This window comes from Archocentrus centrarchus, chromosome 1 (genome assembly GCF_007364275.1).
Source record: "Archocentrus centrarchus isolate MPI-CPG fArcCen1 chromosome 1, fArcCen1, whole genome shotgun sequence".
NCBI classification, from domain to species: Eukaryota; Metazoa; Chordata; class Actinopteri; order Cichliformes; family Cichlidae; genus Archocentrus; species Archocentrus centrarchus.
In genome coordinates this window covers 6677371-6697363 of record NC_044346.1, presented here as the reverse complement: position 1 = coordinate 6697363, position 19993 = coordinate 6677371, and the positions used below count along the sequence as shown (strand labels likewise).

The 19993-nt window shown below is 39.8% G+C and overlaps 1 protein-coding gene across 1 annotated transcript in view; it reads left to right on the top strand.

Annotated features, from left to right (window-relative positions):
- LOC115775707 (voltage-dependent T-type calcium channel subunit alpha-1I-like) overlaps window positions 1-19993 on the top strand; it is a 184260-nt gene that overhangs the window by 109271 nt on the left and 54996 nt on the right. Inside the window, exons 13-20 of the mRNA XM_030723225.1 lie at window positions 1357-1512; window positions 3619-3706; window positions 5806-5972; window positions 10850-10920; window positions 11165-11663; window positions 12629-12729; window positions 15663-15786; window positions 16357-16425. Of these exons, the coding sequence (XP_030579085.1) occupies window positions 1357-1512; window positions 3619-3706; window positions 5806-5972; window positions 10850-10920; window positions 11165-11663; window positions 12629-12729; window positions 15663-15786; window positions 16357-16425 (1275 nt within the window). The remainder of the gene's footprint in view (window positions 1-1356; window positions 1513-3618; window positions 3707-5805; window positions 5973-10849; window positions 10921-11164; window positions 11664-12628; window positions 12730-15662; window positions 15787-16356; window positions 16426-19993) is intronic.

Sequence of the window (19993 nt, the reverse complement as noted above, 5' to 3'; positions counted from 1 at the left end):
GCATAATGTCCCTGTCATAGTTTATCAGTGTGGCAGGAAGAATGTGAAGTCAAATAAAGGACTCAGGAGGCTGAACGTGAGCTCAAAAATGCTCAGCTTTATTGCTGGTTACTCATGAAATACAAGGAAACAAGGAAAAGCTCTACAGGAGCAAACTAGGATACTCAGGAAACCACAGAACAAGAAAACGCACTACATAAGAGGGATGGCACAGTGGGGTAATTAGGGAAATGAGAAACACAAGGGTACACAGTTGAAACCAATCAGGGAAAGAAGAAAAAGGAAGCAAAACTAAACACAATGCTCACAAGATGCAAGACTGCCAAAATAAAAACAGGAAGTAACAAAACACAGAATCACAAACCGAGACAAAAACGTGACAAAGCGAAGGGAATACAGGGGAAAGCCTGATAACTGAAACAAAAGTAAACAGCCAAGAACAGAACCCAGATAACTAGAACTAAGAAGGCCTGATGAACTCAATACTAAATACAGACAAAACCAAACAACAAAACTCAAACTAAACCAAAAAACAAAATAAACATGAGTTCAAAAGTCTGAGTGCAAAAGGCTGGGTGACCCAGGATCATGACAGTCCCAGAGGTGTTCTACTGGAGTGGTATCAGTTCCTTCAGGAACTGCCTGCATACTCTCGCCACATGAGGCCGGACATTGTTGTACACCAGGAGGAACCCAGGACCTACTGCACCAGCGTAGTCTCACAATGGGTCCAAGGATTTCATCCTGATACCTAATGGCAGTCAATGTGCTGTTGTCTAGACCACGCTCATGAAGTCTGTTTCTGATTGTTTGGTCAGAGACATTCACACCAGTGGCCTGCTGGAGGTCATTTTGTAGCTCTGGCAGTGCTCATCCTGTTCCTCCTTGCACAAAGGAGCAGATACCGGTCCTGCTGATGGGTTAAGGACCTTCTACAGATCTGTCCAGCTCTCCTAGAGTAACTGTCTGTCTCCTGGAATCTCCTCCATGCTCCTGAGACTGTGCTGGGAGACACAGCAAACCTTCTGGCCATGGCACATATTGATGTGCCATCCTGGAGGAGTTGGACTACCTGTGCAGCCTCTACAGGGTCCAGGTATCGCCTCTTGCTACTAATAGTGACATTGACCCTAGCCAAAGTCAACACTAGTGAAAAAGTCAGAAAAGATAAAGGAAAAATTTCAGTGGTCTCTACCTGTTAAAAACATTCCTGTTTTTGGGGGTTGTCTTATTGTTGCCCCTCTGGTCTCCACCAGTAAAACTTGATTAAAAAGTGTTCCTTTAATTTTCTTTTTTTTAAACACTGTAAGAGTTTGTGTGTTATTAACCTTCTTTGTCTATGTATTCAAATCAAAGATTCTGACCCAGGAGGACTGGAATGCGGTTTTGTACAATGGTATGGCAGCCACCTCACCAATTGCTGCTCTTTACTTTGTGGCCCTGATGACGTTTGGAAACTACGTCCTCTTTAACCTTCTGGTCGCCATCTTGGTTGAAGGCTTTCAGGCAGAGGTAAGGGAACTCGATGGCGAGTACTGCCAGATATTAGCTTGTTAATCTTTGCATTGCTACTCATTTAGAATGATTACTCAGTTTCTGCTTTTATCAGGAGTAGTGAAATACTTCAAATTATAATTGACATATTGCCCTCGAACGGCACCTGAGGAAACTCAATAAATCAACATGATCATGTCTGGCAATAATTAAATCCAAATAAGTCCAAATTATAACATAACTTAATGTAATAATAGATATAATGGAGGATATATAAAAACATCCACCAAACAAGTGCCACATTTCAGATATTGCAAAAAGCACAGCCTAGTAACCTGTCTGGTGTCTAACAACTTTTATTACTGCCTGTGATTTAGATACATTTTCAGACTTTGAGTGTTCTCTATTTAATATGCTTGCATAGTGGTCTCTCCTGTGGGCCACTGATATCAATCTGTGTTTGTCAAAGTGAAGACTTTAACCTTTGGCTGAGACCTTCACAGCTAAAGTAAACTGAGCTGTTGCACTCTGCTGATTTCCATAATAACTGAACTGAGCACATTTACGTGCTTACAGCATTTCTACATGGACACCATTTCAACTGTGTTTCTTATGGCATCGGACACAATGGATTTAATTCTATTTAAATCAGACTGTACACAGTCCATGCAACATATCACATTTTACTTGCATTTGAACACTGCCCAAAATGTATTTTTATGCTTCTGTTTCGTCCCATTTTATGCATATAGCTGCAAAGACTGTGTGTTGAGCTGCAAGTGCTGCCAAAACTCGGGTGACCTACAATCCACTGTGCCTCAATTACAGTATGGTTATTGTGCTGAATCATCTTTATCATTTGCTGTTACGTAATAAACTCAGCAAAGAGTTTTAACATATGTGATTCTTTTTTATATGAATGTGTCAAACATAATTTATCCAGTTTTCTCTAGTAAGTCAATAATTGTTAAACCCTTTGAAATTGACTGTAGTGATTTGCATTGAAAGCCACAGTTATAAATCATGAGTCATAAATCATGAGTGAGGCAGGAATAGACAAACATCGCACGTAATGCTCAGAATGATTGCTCTGTCCAGTAAACTTGGCATTTCCTTCCAATATTAAGAACAAGGGTCATTAAATCTACTTAAAAATTCTTGCAATATAGCACTGGTACTTCTCAGTAAATTAACTTATTGGTAGAATAATACTGTATATAACAAGCCAAATCTAATCTAATTATGCCATGAACTTCTAAATATTGTAAAGGAAATGAAAACCCAACCAAAAGCAGAAAATGATTCAAAGTTTAAAATCTATTTTCTGCTGTAGAAAAAAAAAAGATGATTATAGTACTGTTTATTATTATGATATTTCTAAGCAGAAGTCCACACATAATAATGATTAAATACAGTATAATTTCTGAAGCCATCCCTCTCAGTGGAAAACACTGCAAACTGATGCTGTCAATCTGCCCTCAGCTGTCAAACGATGTCAGATGATATCACTGGAAAATTGTAGTGCGGTTGAGTAACCCAGTTGAGTTTTCATACACAGATCAAAGCATTACCATATTCATGGTATGTAGCTGTGATGTGTGAGTTGGGAGAGAAACATTGACACAAATCACGCGGCTTTTGATTGATCTTTCTGAAATGCCAAAACAAAGCTCCGCCATCAGTCATTTGGTCTTTCTCCCTTCCTGCCATTTATTCTCTCCCTTCTCTTGCTGTCGGTCTTTTCTCCTCCAGCTCTCTTCCCTTTCCTCCACTCATCCGTACTGGGTCTGCTACTGCTACACACTAGGGATTATTGAGCCAATTTACTCTCTCAGTGAAGACTGTAGGGGAAATCCCACTGGACTGAGAGGGTTCCTGGAGTAGTATGTCAGTATTTTGAGGGTTTTACTCACTTATCCTTAAGGAAGGATCTAAGATCCTCTGATAATATGTTTGAGGGAGCACTGTCTTGGATTGATGCTAGCCTGGAGATTAAAGGTCCAGAGTATGACATAATTTGTAAAAAAAATTAAAACAAAATATGTTAGAAAAATCTTTTAGAGCTCCACGAGTCCTGTGTGACAAAATGTTTCTTCTACTTGTTTCTTGTTGTTTTATCTATAGGGTGATGCAAATCGATCTTATTCCGATGACGACCACTCCTCTTCCAACTTTGATGACAGTGAGAAACACGACTCCATAAAGTTGTCTGGTGAGAACTTCCCCACTTTATGATTACACTCAGCTGCCAGCTTATTTTAGCCACTAAGCTAAAAAAAAAAACTGCATTCAGAACAACAGGTCTGAAATAAGGATTTACCACTAATACCACAATTCGAATCCAAGATTTTATCATTCATCTCAAAACAGAACAACATGCTCGAGAATCTGCTTGCACATCACATTTTAGCGGGTGCTCTTTGTTGCTCACTGAGGCTTATCCAAAGGGAGGCTAAATGTGCTCAACTCAAAGTAAGACAGAAGTGTTTGCCAAAAGCTTAAAAACTTGTTGAAAAAATTATAAAAAAAACCCCCAAAAAACAGAATAGCCAGTAGTCGTCAAGGATGAATGGGCTCTATCTTTATCCAGCCTCACAGTAAAAGTGTTGAGGCAGTACAGACTTCCTCAACAGACCCAGCAAACAACACAGTTCAGAGAGGATTAAACATGAGTTCATAGGCAGGGGAATCGCTTCTGTACCATCTGAGTGGGATATGGCTGCACAGAAGACCTGATCTGTACACTGCAGTGTAAGCAAAACGGGAACCCTGTAGACTGGAGCTTCATGAATGGGGAAAAAATACAAGGTCAGCTGTGTCCACTTATACAGGACAGATGTATAATTTTTGGTTTTGGGCTTTAGCCTGCTTATATTGGTACAGTTTTCAGATTCTGCCTTTCTTTAATTTCCTTTTTAATGCATTTGCACCACATTAGATTTCCTGGTTGCCTGTCTCTGTCTGTCCATCCTATTCTCATGAATCTATATATATCTCTTGAACCCTCTTAAAGTTTTTTCTGACTCAAGAATGAAATGAGTACATTTTAAGGGTCAATCACTGGAACCACACAAAAGTCATTTCACATGCTAATCATGACAAAACAAACATCTAATAGGAGAAAGTTTATGTCCAAAAGGTCACCAGAACTCTGAGTATGAGGTTCAAAGAGACAAGTGCAAGTGAAGGAGGCCATCATTAGGCTGAAAATTAGAGATAGCAGAAACTTTAGGAGTGCCCAATCAACAATCTGGTATATTCTTAAACAGAACGAATCCAGCAACACCAAAAGACCACAAAAAATAATAAAGTGCATGATTACAGAAATTTTTCTTTGGTTACAAACACTTCAGAACATCTAGCCAAGGAGAGGACATTTTTATGAGGTAGGTGTACCACTGTCATAGGCTACAATGAAGAGATGCCTTCATGTCAGCAAAGAGGGTTTATAACAAGACACGAGGTATTTTTCCCTGGCAGGGAAACACAAGCTCCTGGAGAATGGACATTTTGAGGGCAGTTCTAACAACCGAGCCATCAACAGACGTGTGAAACTGCTACTGTGGTACTTCAGGATGACATTTTGCCACACATACAGATAAACTTACAAGTTAAAAACAAACCCAATAACACTAATGCATCTGGTAATGATGCAAAAATGCTGGCACTCTCAAAAACACATGCTGTATTACCTAAAACCAGTCTGAGAGTTAATAGTGTAAGGTTTCTGATTTCCTAATTTATTTAGGTAAGGGGTGGGTAATTAATTTTCCCAAGGTGCCACAATTAGGGCCTAATTGTAATATCTACTCTTACCAATAGCAGTTTATAAAGCAATTAAATTAATATTGAGCAGAATTGAGTTGAGCTTATTGGTACAGTGCTCCACAACAGTCCCCAGTTCTCATGGGTCTCCTTGGGAAAATTAATTTCCAACCACTGATTTAGGCTTTCTCCAGACACGCATAAGTTTGACTTTTTCCTTCCGTTTTTTCTTTGTTATTTTGTCTTTGTTTATATCTGCCCGTCCCTGGAGGTTTTCAAATAGGAATAATATAAATGTGAGACGCCACAAAACAGCTTGATAGAAAATATGTGAGCTACCTGTACAAAAAATAGTTGCAATCTTATGACAGAAATATTTCAGAAATCAAGTGTAGAGTGTTGATCCTAAACAGTAAACATATGTGAATACCTTCTCATTTGACACCAGCCTGGCCGTAAACTATGACTTAGGAAAGGTTGGAACGCCTATAACAAAAAAAAAATGAAAAGAAAACACTTTTGACCCCTCACTATTTTCCACTCTAGACCCGAGGATCTGCACGCTGACACCAAATGGCCACCTGGAGCTGGGTGCCCTTTCAGCACCCAGGGGATCCTACTCCTCAGAGAGGCGGAGCTTCACCATGGAGTCTAGAAAGAGCAGCGTTATGAGCCTGGGGAAGAGCAGCCTAGAGAGACGTTCCCTCTCTCTGGTATTTTATCACACTGTCATCTACAGACGCTTGTGCGCACACATAAACACAACTTCTCAGCCTATTCACAAGAAATGATTTGTGCTTTATAGTTAACATTGCCTCCAAGCACTTTTCAGCCGTTTCAGTTATGACTCTGTGAGCTATTTTCAGCTTTGTGGAGTGACAAATGTGTTTTCCATTATCGGAACACCTTGGTTCTAGTTTATATTAGTGTCAAAGATGTTTGTTTTCAGATTTTATACTGGCCACATGCAGTCCATCACAGTGAATGTATAATTGAATTAATTTTGGCTGGATTTCATTATGTCAGGTGACAGCTTATTATGTTTTAGATGAATTTGAAAAACAGCAAATCAGAAAGAAACAAAAAAAAACCTGAGGATGGATGAGTGTGAATTCATTTGTTTGGGCAATAAAAATTAATTTATTATAATGTATCTTGATTGCACATTTTTACAATCTCCACTAATGAATAGCTTGAGTCTATTATAGAAGTATAACTTCTATAATAGACAGCACATCTATTAGGACTTCTAGAATAAATGCATATCAAAATGTCTATATTATAAAGTAGAAAAACTTATTGCTTAAATCTTGAGCCTATTACTACCGCTGACCTAAGGCGAGTTGCCGTCATCATCAAAACACACTTGATTTAAATTTGGTCAAACCCACCGATTTAACTTGAACATGGGTGTTATATTTAGATAGCGCCCTAGAAGGACTCATCTGGCAGTCTGTTTTTGTTTTTTTAGGCTCAGTGACCTGTCCCAGTTGACAAAAGAGAATCTAAGAACAAATTATATAAAACAAGAATAAATCATTCTCATAGCGGTGCTGTTGACATAAAAACCACAAAGCCTGCAATAAAAGCACGTGTTGGTAAACTTTTACTTTTAAACAGTATCCACCCAAAACTCAAAGGTCAGTTTATTGTCAGTTCTGGTGCAAAAGTATACAGTTCAAACAGTATCATCCTTTATCGCCACAAGAGAGATGCTTGTAGGCTTCTTACTAAAATCCATGAAAATCTCTGTAGTTTCTGATGCATTAATGTCCTAGAAGGCCAACTTACAGCACTCTGTGAATCCCCCACTTCAAGGCCATCATCAGGGTCATCACTGCTCAGAATAGAGACAATGACTGTTAAATACTGGATTTGGCCTGTACTGGTGTACAGCACAAATAAAAGAGGCAAAAGAACTCTTGCACTTTAGTGTGTCAGAATACTGACTCTTCAACTCAATTTCATTTTTGGAAGTTGCAAAAGGCTAAATCTGGGGAATGAGGGCACATGGTGAATGATGTCAGTGCGCTGTTAGTGGGGGGGGGCTCACACCAGAGCTGGTGCCAAATGTTCACCCTCAGATGACTCTGACCATTACAGGAAAACTCAGCATTGAGGGCTTGAATGGAGAAAATTGATTAGAAACATCCTGTCTCAAAGTGATGCTGAAAAACTAGCTGGTTGCATTTCCTAATTTTACCCAAAACTGTTGAAATTCCTTCTCATCGGGCTGTTCTCAAAGCTCCCTGAAAAGCCTTCGGTTGATCCAAATTGCGGCAGCTAGAGTTCTAACAGGGACTAGAGAGGTCATATTTCTCACATATTAGTTCTCTTCAGTGTCTCCCTGTTAAATCCAGAACTGAATTTAAAATCATTTTCCTCACATACAAGTCCTGAATATTTAGGTTCAGTCATACAAAAAAAAGTCCTTAAAAAACCCCAAAATATTCCTGTGACAGAAAAATACAGTAAAACATGAACAGTCAGTGATGGGGATATCCTCCTGTGATTATTGAAGACATAAACTAAATATAGAAGTCAGAATAACATTACAGCCCCATGTCATAATAGAAAACCCTTCAGCAGACATCTTATTACCTTCTGCCAAACTATTTTGCCCTAATTTGGAGGCAAAATAGTTTGGCAAATATTTTAGTCACCCCTGTGTTAGTAAAGATATAATACATATTCCTGCAAAACTATGTTTTCAATATTAACAATTCTCATTAAATCAAAACACTTTTAAGTATGTGGTAAGAGATTAATATTCTGTGATTAGCTTTAACATTTCTACAAATACTTTTTGATAACCACTTGTTATATATTCATATGTACAAGAATATTGATACATAATGCTAACTCACTGTCCATTTTTCATAATATTATTAACTTTTCACATATTTAGGAAAATTTTGTAAAATTTACAGGAAAAATTCTGTTAAATTGCAGATTTTTTTTTACAGTGTACTTTAAAAAGCTCATGGTATCATATTATCCCATCAGAAAACGTTGCTTTCAAACTGCAGGCTTACTTATGGTTCATGAAGTTTCCAAAAGTAGAATGGGAGGCAGAGCCTTCATCTATGTGGAACCAGCTCCCAGCTTGAATTCAAGAGACAGACATTCTCTCTACACTGCTTAAAACTTTCCTTTTTAACAAAGGTTATAGTTAAGGCTGGATCAAGTGACCCTGAACCCATCCCATGGTTGTGCTGCTACATGCTCAGGCTGCTGGGGGGATTTCCCATGATGCACTGATCATTCTCCCAGTTCTTTCTTTTCATTCCCTATGCAGTCATATGCTGCTCTAATTCTTGTCTCCAGTAGGTTCGTCCTGTTTATTTTTCATGATGTCACTGTGCTTATTCGTTTTTTTTTTTTCTAGTCCATTTCCGCTCACCACCCAACCAGTCTCAGGAGAGACAATATAAAGTGACTTTAGACAACTATTGTTGTGAATTGGCTCTATATAAATAAAACTGAAGTGAATTGAATTCATGCATTGAATTCAAAGTACACAACTCCTTGAAAGCCAATAAAACAACGTGCATGCTCCTGCTTGCGCTCCTGAACTGATGCATCTAAAGCACCACTAGTAATAGCATCCATGCTGCAAGCAGGCTTTATGGTCACACCTCATGTGGTAGGCAAATTTGTATTGATATTGTTATATTAAAATGCATGGCAAATTAGAAAAAGAGAAAAAAAATTATGTTACTCATTTACAAAGTATTTATGGGCCAGAGGGTGACACATAAGAAAGTTGCAATTATTGCTAATAAAGGACACTTTTATGTTGTATGTGTTCCATTTATTAAAAGCTGGTGCTTCTTCAGATCAAATATTTGCACCGTACAGTGCAACATTCAATAAAATATACTATACATAACTACACAGTAGGAATTCCCCTGTTGTCGTGTCCATTGAACCAGAACTGAAGGAAAGCTGAAACGGTTCTACAAGCATTGGCTCAGCATACAGTTGCCATGGCAACTTCTATTAATTGACTCTTCCCTTCTTCTGTTCATCCGCAGAGAAAGTGTGGGAGAAAGACAAAGACGACAGAGAGAAGTGGAGAGGGAGGAAACAGAACAGAGAGGTGGTGATGGAGATGAATAGGAAGGATGATTCAATAATAGAAAAAAAGAGGGGAGCGAAAACATGCGAGATGAAAGGCTGTAGTTTAGCAGCCAGAGGTTATAATGTTAAACACAGTGGGTGTGCGAGATCCACTTCACTGTGAAGTCTCCTCCTCTTCTCTCAGAGTACTCCAGGTTTATTGATATCACTAGGCACCAGTTACATCACTCAGAGGAAAAATCACTGAATTAATAAGCATTCAAGAGAGGTGTTTATACATTTTGTATCATGGTTGAAGTTTTGTAAGGAACCACTTGATTTTCTTTTTTTCCCCATAAAATTACACTTTAGACGACGAATCGATACTACGTGTTTGTTGGATTTGCTGTATAGGCCTGTTTGCTGATTTGCTGGGGTTATGATGATATGTGTATTTGGTAAAGGCCAGTTTATTTAAAATTAAATATAATGAAAATAATGAGCCAATGCAATTTAGGCTCATCCATAGTACAAACGTTCCTTTAGAGTGTTCCCATTTTGTTTAATTGTGCACTATATTGTATGAGCTGAATTTCAAACAGGAATGTTCATTTGGTCATTTCTTTCCTGTGTTTATAATTTTATACAGCCAGCGGCCTTCACTTCGAGTTTACATTTGAGGAAGTTGTAGTTGGTACGGTGTGTCTGACAGTGAAGGAAGCGCTCTTACATTAGTAGCAGCTGTTGTCTGTCACTCAGTGCTCCTCTTGGGTGATCTGCAGTGCAGTTATGTGCGGATAGAAGTGTTACTTAACATTTAGTTTTCATGCTTCACTACAGTTTACAGTATATAGAGTATGATGCATAGGTTCTCTGGCTCAGGCTTTGATTGGCACCATATACATTTCCAAGGGTAAAACATATAATTAGAACTATCAGGCTCAGAGAATTAGACATGCGGAAACAAAACGAACTGTTTATGTTCCTTTAAGTGGAACTGGCGCTCAAGGGTTTGTTTATTAAAGCCGACGACAGCCTGCAGTGCACTTCGTTCCTATTTTAAAATGCCCAGTTTATATTTCTTATGTTCAGCCATTTCATATGTATTGTTTAACTTATGGATAATACACTAACAGCCATGCTCTGGTTCCCGTTCCAGTTTCCATTTAACTACTACAATAGTTTTGCATTGTATTTTCACGGTGTGGAATAAGTACCTTGCTCACATATGGTCTTTGCAGGAAAAAGATGATCTTTTCTGTTTTGCTGTTGCTCTAGAGGTGCTAAAATAGTCCAAATAAGAGCTCGCTTTTGTCGAATTCAAAATTAAGAAAATCTAAGCATGAACTATTCAAAAAAAACAAGCTTTCAAAGCCACTGGAATTCAGTGACAAAGTGGAATCTATTTCTTTTGTACTTGTAGTTTTTACTTCTGATTGCTAATGTGGGGTGTTTGGGTCTGTGATGTTTCACTGAGAAACATTCAGTGGATCAGAAACTGTACTGAACTGCTGCTTTTCCATCTTAGCGCCATGGTCGCAGTTCCAACTACCACAACTGGGGCCGCCCGTTTCCTCTGCAGTCTGGATGGAGTCGCAGGTATAGTTACATTTATTTCCAAGCACTGATTCCAGCTATCCCCTTAATGAACTTCCAATACCTTCATTAAGCCTTAATTACCTCCATGGAAACATCAGACCATTGTTTTTGATTTATGCTCTTATTAGCTTCGTGTCTAAAAGCTTAATGGATAGTACTGATTGCCTTTTTGTTTATACTTTATAAACTATTCATGAATATGTATAACTTTTTAGTTGTGTTTTGAATCTCTTGTGCTCTGCAGGTCAAGCTCAAACAGCCTAGGTCGAAGGAGCTATGGGTTCAGTGGATTACCTCCAGTGGGAGGCAGCCTCCGTGTGCACAGCACCCGCTCGCCCCACTCCTACACCTATGCACCCGAGCAGGAGTCCCTCCTTTCATACCAAGCCCACTCCCATCATCCACTGCCCCCTCATCATCCACCTCCACCCCCATTTTTCCTTTCCAGGCATTTTGCTGCAAGGAGAGATCGACGGGCTCTTTCCCTTGAACTCCCAGAACTGCTTCGGGCAGGTGGGCAGCCACCACCCCTGCCTCCCATCCACCCAGAGCCTGGCAGAAGGAGTGGGTCTGGGGCAGGGGGTTCCCTAACAGGAGGGTCTGTGGCTGGCAGTGGTTTAGGAGTGGATCATCGGGACTGTAATGGCAAGGCACCGGGTCCCCACACTCAGCTCATGGTTGAGGTTTTCCCTCAAGTCAATGCACGCAAGGACAGAACAGACCTTGATGAAGAAACAGACTATGTAAGTGGTTTACCACTAGCTCTCTGCAGCACTGTTATCAGTGCTTTATTTACTGTGATATGAGATTGATAATAATAATAAACAGTAGTTCCTTGTTATAGCTTTATTGATACATAAAAATAACCACAGAGGTGTCATTATTTCTTCATTATCTCAGTATTCTTGAGAAATTCAGACATTAGGAAGACACATTTAGTGGTGTAGGAGATACTTACCTAGAAAACTGTAGACTGTAATGCCAAGAGGCATAATAACTTTAGAGTACCTGCAGTAACTTTTTTCAAACTGCTGACGCTAATATACTCTAGTATTTAGAACATTATCATGTTAAGGGACGGGTCATGTTAAGGAAGCTTGGCAATAGCAGGTCATAGTTCTGTGACTCTGACCCACCCAAAGAATGCTGAACACAGAACCAATGATGAGCAGTTTAACCATCTAACTTGACACCTCATGCAGCCTTTTTCTAACTTGTATAATGAAAATATTTTCCTTTACAATAACTTTAAGATAATATAGTGCCACTTTATTTTGTCAATGCTTTCAGAACTACAGAAGATGTTAGATATTCAAAGTATAGCAGGGATGAGAAATAAAATGGGAGAGTGCCTTTAGGGCTTCACTCAGGGATGGTGCCTGTGGCAGATGAATACAGACTCTTTACAGGTTTTCTTAAAATGTCCTGATTAGACTGAAAACAAAAACAAGATACAAATCATTATTATTATAGGATTTGGTGCAGGATTTTGTGACAGCAGTGACTGAAGTTATATTATCTACAAACAAAGTAAAAAGCCTCTGAAGTCATACCAGAGAATATTACTTCATGCAGTATGAATTAATTCCAGTATGATTGATATTCTAACAGTACTAGTATATATTCTTACCTTAAAAGTATCAGTATGGACATATGGCACAAAAAGATGCTCCTTTTTCTTACCATTTTTCCCTCCTATCCCATGAAGAGTTTGTGCTTCCGCATCCAGAAGATGATGGAGGTGTATAAGCCAGACTGGTGTGAAACCAGAGAGGAGTGGTCAGTCTACCTGTTCTCCCCTCAGAATAAGTGAGTGAACAAAAAAGGAAGAAAAACTGAACTGTTGTAGATTTTGGGTTGTAGATGACTCCATTTTGCGTTCTCTCTTTTGATCTTACCCATCTCCCAACCATCTCTGTATTATGTGGTGCAGTGCAGCAGAAATAATCCAGCCAATTTGGGCTGCAGAAATCCTGTGATCATTATTATTGCAGGTCTTTCATCAGAGCATTTACTGTTATTTTGGCAGCAACGCTATATATATATATATATATATATATATATATGCATCAAGTCAATTAAACTTTGGGGATATTGATCTGGTCAGTTAAGTATCGGGGGGATTAATCAGCTGCTTTGGCGTTATTGAAATTAACAACAGCTGCACTAGAGGGGCAACAACGAATAGTTTTACAGGTGGAGGCCTCTCACATTTTTCCCTCCTCGTCTTTTCTGACTGTTTTTTCACTAGTTTTGCATTTGACTAGGATCAGTGTCACTACTGGTAGCATGAGGTGATACCTGGACCCTACAGAGGTTGCACAGGTAATCCAACTCCTCCAGGATGGCACATCATTGCCAGAAGGTTTGCTTTGTCTCCCAACACAGTCTCCAGAGCATGGAGGAGATTCCAGGAGACAGGCAGTTACTCTGGAAGTGTCATGGTCCTGTGTCTTTGGCCCAGTGTTCTTGAGTGTTTAAGCTCTTTTCTTGTTGACATTCTTTTGCGTTCTAGTTTTCTTTAGCTTCTTGGTTTGTTATAGTTATCTGTATTGTGTTCCTGTTTCCCTTTGTTCTTGTGGCCTTCCCTGCATCCCTGTGTTCCAGTCTGTTTCGTCCCTCTGTGTCTTTGTGCCTTGTCTTGTGTGTTCTGTATTTAGTTTGTGTTGTGTCATGTCTGCATTTCTGGGAGCCTGTTCTCTCTTCCTGTTTTATTTTCCTAGTCCCCTGTTCCATGTGCGCTATGTTTAGTTTTGCTTCCTGTATAGTTCCTGCCCAGCTGTTTCCACTTCCCTCATTATCCCTCTGTGCATTTATTGTCTGCGTTCCCCTTGTTCCTCGCTGTGTCGTTGTTGTCTTTGGATTACCTCCTGCTGTGTGTTCACCTGTCCATGTATAGTTCTGTCCCAGTGAGTTTGCTATCTGTTCTGCTGGCCCCTTCCTGCTCTGTTAGTTTTATGCCTCCAGCAATAAAGCTTTGGATTTTTGAGTTCAGCCATTGCCTACCGAGTCCTGCATTGGGGCCCTCCTCCTGCCTGCCACAGGGAGTTTCATAACAAAGAGAGCTGGACAGGGCTGTACCAGGTCCTTAACCCACCAGCAGGACTGGTATTGGCTTCTTTGTGCACGGAGGAACACCGAACACTGAGACAAGCACGTCTCTTAATGTGCCAATACTTGTAATTGTGTGCTCCGGCAAAGTGGTTTTACCAAAGCTCTATAGAGACAAAGAGGGTGTGGAAAAAAGACTCATCAAGCAAGACCAATGGCCCCGGAAAACAAATGTTTGCAAATGTTATCCACTCTATCTGGATAATGTGGAAGAACAAGAAGATGCATAGCCAGAGCGTTCTCCACAGAGAAAACTCCTGGTTCCTGGTTGCACAAATAGCTTGTTAAAGTGATGTTGCTGTGTTATTCTCCTCCTAAAGCAATTTTTTTCTCTAGACAGAGCAGTAGTCCGTGCTATGTTTTCCACCAGCCTTCAATTCAATGCTGGTAGAAACTCCCCTGAAAGCAACATGAAAGAAAAATCACTCAGTCTTCCACTCGCTCACTCACTCGATTCCCTGCGTGCTGATAGCCACTTAAGGGAAGCCAGGCCCCAGGGCTGTGTTTTGGCATCCTGGCAGGTGCCATCTGTCAAGCAAAGGCTGTGTGTATGCGTATGTGTGTGTGTGAATAGTGTCAGGCCATATCTCTGGTAATATCTTGTTGCTCGGTTGTACGTGTGTTTGGATGTCTTTGCATATGTGCATGTGGGAGAGTGTAAGCCTTAGTCTGTTGCATGTGCTAGTGTGTCACGATATCAGTGTATTTGTGTTTATTTTAGCACAGCATTAAAGCAAGAGAGGGAAACAAACTAAACGTTAAAAGTTGTGTTTCAGGTAAGATAAGTGCTTACGCTGACACAGCCGCCGGTCATGATCAATATCAGGGGACAGAGTTGCCTGATTTGAATCAATAGATAAAGAGACAGAGTTGCCAGGTCTTGAGGAAAAGCATTCAGATTAGCACATCGATTTCCTCACCCAGAGAGCGAGTGCAGCAGAAGGCATATTCTGTTCCCATCAAAGCATGCAGATGAGGTGAAATGGGATGTGTGAGGGCCTCACTCTGGACCTACATGGTGTCTTTATTGGTTCTGGAGATGACACTTTGACACGTTTGCATCCTTCCTCGAGCTTTTTGTCGTACAAACGCTTAAAATGAACACGTCTGTTTGTGACCACCTGGTCATGCTGCAAATGTCTCTGCAGTGTGATTCCCCTGATAATTGTTCAGACTTTAAGCAATCGCTAGAGGCCACAGGAGGCAAAGATATTGAAGATTTCACAAGGAAAAAGTAAACAAGGCTAAATAACAACCCCTTCCCCCCAAGTCATGTCCTTTGGGTCAAATAATTCTTCATTCTAAAGTTTCCTTCACAGCACATATTCATTAGTTAATTGTATAAAAAGAACTTAAACTGTTTAATAAGATGCTCAGTAACTGAAAGGACCTTTGCAATTTTTTCGTGAGGGTTAAGATGTTGTTGGCCAGTAAAAAAATATAAGAAATGATTTCAATCCAATGAAATTCGTTGTGTTAGAAATGTTTTCTTTCACTCATAAAATCATCTATTTTGGGATTTGATATGATATTAACAAAGGAATACAGACTATTGGAGAAAATTCTTGAACTTTTTCGCTTTGCATTATCTTCTGCTTCCTGTCATGCCACATTTGTTTGTCTTTCATTAGGTTCAGGATGCTCTGCCAGTCTATTATTGCTCATAAACTCTTTGACTATGTGGTGCTGGCCTTCATATTCCTCAACTGCATCACAGTGGCTCTGGAGAGGCCAAAGATTCTTCAAGGCAGCCTGGTAAGAGCAGTGATTCTCCATACTGGTCCAACCCCATATGGCTCTAATTTGAAATATTATTGTTTAACACTTACTGAACAAAGGAAGAGTAGAGCAGTAAAATAAGTGACACATTCATTGAGCAATATCTTTCACTCCTTTGCTGACAAGCAGTTATTTACATAAATAAAAATCAGTACCAGAATCACACTTTCTTCAAGGTCTTACTGTTTTCTGGCATCAAGCCAATTTCACATAATTTAGCAAATTTTTGAATAGGAAGCTGTTTTCAAAGAAAGTGAAATTAGTGAAATTAGTGCATTAAAATTAAACAGCTCGTACTTGTTTGCCATTTAATTTTAATCTAACTTTATCAAAGTGACGAAACCCTGACAAATGCAGTCAGTAACAAAAATTGATTATTTTGTGTCCTTAAAAGTTTCTTACTGAAGCCAAGCTCAGTCAGCATTTCTTAAATCAGTATTGTTTCTGGGCTTTTATCTGCCACCTCTGTTTTGTCTCTCTTAATCATTCTTTTCTACTTCAAGCTGTTTTTCCTTAATTTCTTGTGTCTCCCTCCTTTTGTTACAGGAGAGACTGTTTCTCACTATTTCCAACTACATCTTTACTGCCATCTTTGTTGGGGAGATGACTCTCAAGGTAAAACACCCTTTCTTCTGTTTCTCTTTTGTGCTTATTTTACATTTGTCAGCTTTCTTCTTTCACCTCTAACCCAGTCTGTCCTCTAAGTTTTATTTCCTTTCTGTATTTATGCTGCTCTTTCCCTCTCCCTGACCTTTGTTTTTAAACTTTTCCCTCTCTTTTTGCACCTTCAAATCTCACTCCTTTCTTACGCACCTTGAAATCCATCCATTCTTTTTTCAACTATTCTCCTTTCTTATCTGCATTGTCCCTCTTTCATTCGCAGCTTTCTCCTTTCTGTCCCTCTCCTCCTCTTCCCTGCTCTCAACTTATGTATTAATCAGTGGCACATGCCCCATTAGCGATCCACTGCCAGATAATGAAGTTAATTAGAAGGCTATCACTCTTAAGCTATCCTTTAGCTGCTCCTGGCCTTCCCATTGACAAACACACACACACACACATTGTCTTTTTAACTTTTTTAATCCACTGATCTGCTGTCCAAAAGACATGGCATCATCCATTATTAAGGCTCATGTATCTTCAGGCTTTTTCCGCAATGGTAGAAATCCTGTATTGATTTATTTATGACCAGGGATAATGAGGGCATATGTAGCACAATGATGATATGGAGATAATTTCATTGCTGTAGTGGTGCAGAGTCCACATGTGCATATATGCAGCTGGCCTCAGACTGAACTGCACTAACTGTTATTTATGTATTGTACATCTTCATCTCCTTTTTATCATTCTTCCTTCCTTTCCTTCAGTCAGTTCTCCAGTCAGTCATACTTTTAGTTACTTTATCGCTTATGTGATATTAATCTGATTCATTTCAAATTCAGTCCCTCCCTTTGTAATTTATTCAGCAGAGATTCATTGTTGTCTTTCCTTCTGCTCCTTATTTGCACTCCCAAATGTTTTATCGGCATTATCTTGCTGCTCATTTTACTTTTCCAAATACTTTGAAATACTAATGAAGACAACAGCTGTTCTGGCGGCATGCAAAGATTTCATTTGCTGCCAGAACAGAATCACTGCACCTTGAAACTCTACTGTAGGGATGAACACCAATTTTCCAAAAAAGATGTTCCCTCTTTTAGTATTTTCATGATGGACAGGTTTTTATGCTGCTGGATCACAGTCATGTGCCCACACATGTTTGACAGGATTTTGATATATATGCACTTTATTGCCCAAAATTTGAACTCACCCATCCAAATCACTGAATTCTGGTGTTCCCATCACTTTCATAACCACAGGTGTATAAAACCAAGCACCCTGACACGCCGCCTACTTCTACAAATATTTGTGAAAGAATGGGTCGCTCTCAGGAGCTCAGTGAATTCCAGCGTGGTACCGTGATAGGACGCCACCTGTGCAACAAGTCCAGCTGTGAAATATCCTTGCTTGTAAATATGCCACAGTCAAACGTTAGTGGTATTACAGTATAACAAATTCAAAGGGATTGGGAACAGTGCGAGGTCAGTGGATGCTGAGGTGCATAGTGCGCAGAGGTTGCCAACTTTCTGCAGAGTCAATCACTACAGACCTCCAAACATCAATGTGGCCTTAGCTCAAGAACAGTGCATAGAGAGCTTCATGGAATGAGTTTCTGTGACCAAGCAGCTGCATCTGAGCCTTACATCACCAAGTGCAATGCAAAGCATCTAATGCTGTGGTGCAAAGCACGCCGCCACCGGACTCTAGGGAAAGTGGCATCTCGACCAGATGCTTTTGGTAGCCATCAACAATAGTCTGGCATAACAATAGGCTGGATATTTGACCTCTGTTCTTGGCAGAATTGGTAGAGTTAATTTAAATTGGTTAGTTTCCGGGCACAGACCTGACTTTTAAGCATAGTCCATAAAATTTTCAATAGGGTTGTGGTCAGGGTTTTGATAAGACCATTCCAGAAGTTTCATGTTCGGCTGCTTTATTTATTTCAAAACCAGTTTTGATGTGTGTTTGGGATCATTGTCCTGTGGGAACACCCACTCATGTCCAAGTTTCAAACATCTAGCTGTTGATTTGAGGCAAAGCAAATTAATTTGGAGCTAGTTCTCCAACTTCATTATTCCATCCACTGGCAGCAAAACAGCCCCAGAGCACGATGCTACTACCACCATGCTTGACAGTTGGTACAGTGTTCTTAGGTTTGAAAGCCTCACCTTTACTCCTCTGAACAAATCAAAATTTGTGGCAGCATTTATTCTGTTTGATCACATAGTTTATATTTGCAAAATGTCTGAGGAAGTCTCATTCAGATATAGCTGAAAGTATGAAGAACAACACACGCACATTTCCACATTGTGTTGGACAGATATCAACTCCAGTGTCACCATGTTGAACAAACCTTTTTTCAAGTACAGCCTGCCATTACAGACTTATTCTTTCATTTGTATCCTCAGTAACTGTGGACAGTAATGCAGATGGGGCTCAGGAGGTAGAGCAGGTCATCTACCAATTGGAAGGCTGGTGGATCGGTTCCCCAGCTATTCTGTTCTGCATGTCTGACTATCTTTGGGCAAGATACTGAATCCCAAGTTGCGCCCAGTGCATCCATCAGTGTGAGTTGTGCGCAACTGTTAGACAAGGTGCTTAGGTATAGAAAAAAAAGCACATTTATGAATGTGTGTGTGATTCAGTGAATGAGGTTTGTAGTGAAAAGTGCTTTGTGTGCTCAGAGTAAAAAAGCACCATATAAGTACCAGTCTGTTACTTATAGGTCTTCACTTCTATCTGCTTTCCTCTTGTGACAGTTTAAAAGTGGATTCTCTGTCTCAGTCTTTTGCAGTTCATGGTCACTTAGGTAAAAGATTTCCTGCAGTGCTGTCCATTTTCTCTTTTTATAATTATTTGAGCAACACAGTGCATTACATCTTATCATTACTCTGTCTCACCCTCCCTCTATCTTCTCTCAGTTCCTCTTTCCCACCCCTCCTGTTGCTCCTAATCTGTTGTTTCAGTCTGGTCAGTCTGATCTCTCTCAGTGGAGCTCTAATCAAGCAACCACACTAATTAGAGTTTCCTTTTCGAAACACGCCCCATCACACACGCAGCCTGCTCTCATCTCATGTTCACACATATATTCACACTTGCACACAACCCATACATGCATAGTAGCAATCAGCGTAAACACTCTTACCTGCACTTGGCGAGCCTGACCTTGAGCATCAGGCTCTGATTAGAAACAGGGGGTACATCTGTTATCTTTCACCCTCCCAGACTCTCACTTTCTCTCTCTCACTCTCACTCACACCTACACACACACACACACACACACACACACACACACACACACACACACACACACAATGTGTTTTCATTACTTATGGTATGATTTATGACACTGACATTATTTTTTAAACCTTACCTTGACTGTAACTTCTACTTGTATAACTCAAACCCCAACCTTAACCTTAAGCCAGTGTTAAAATATGTAATAGTGTTAAAATATAGTAATCCTGTCCATACACTATACGTATAAGACTTATTTATTTTTATGTATTCAATTTAAAGTCACTTTATGCAACTTTTTTGTAGCCACTGTGAAGACACTTATGTCCTATATTTTTACTTCCTG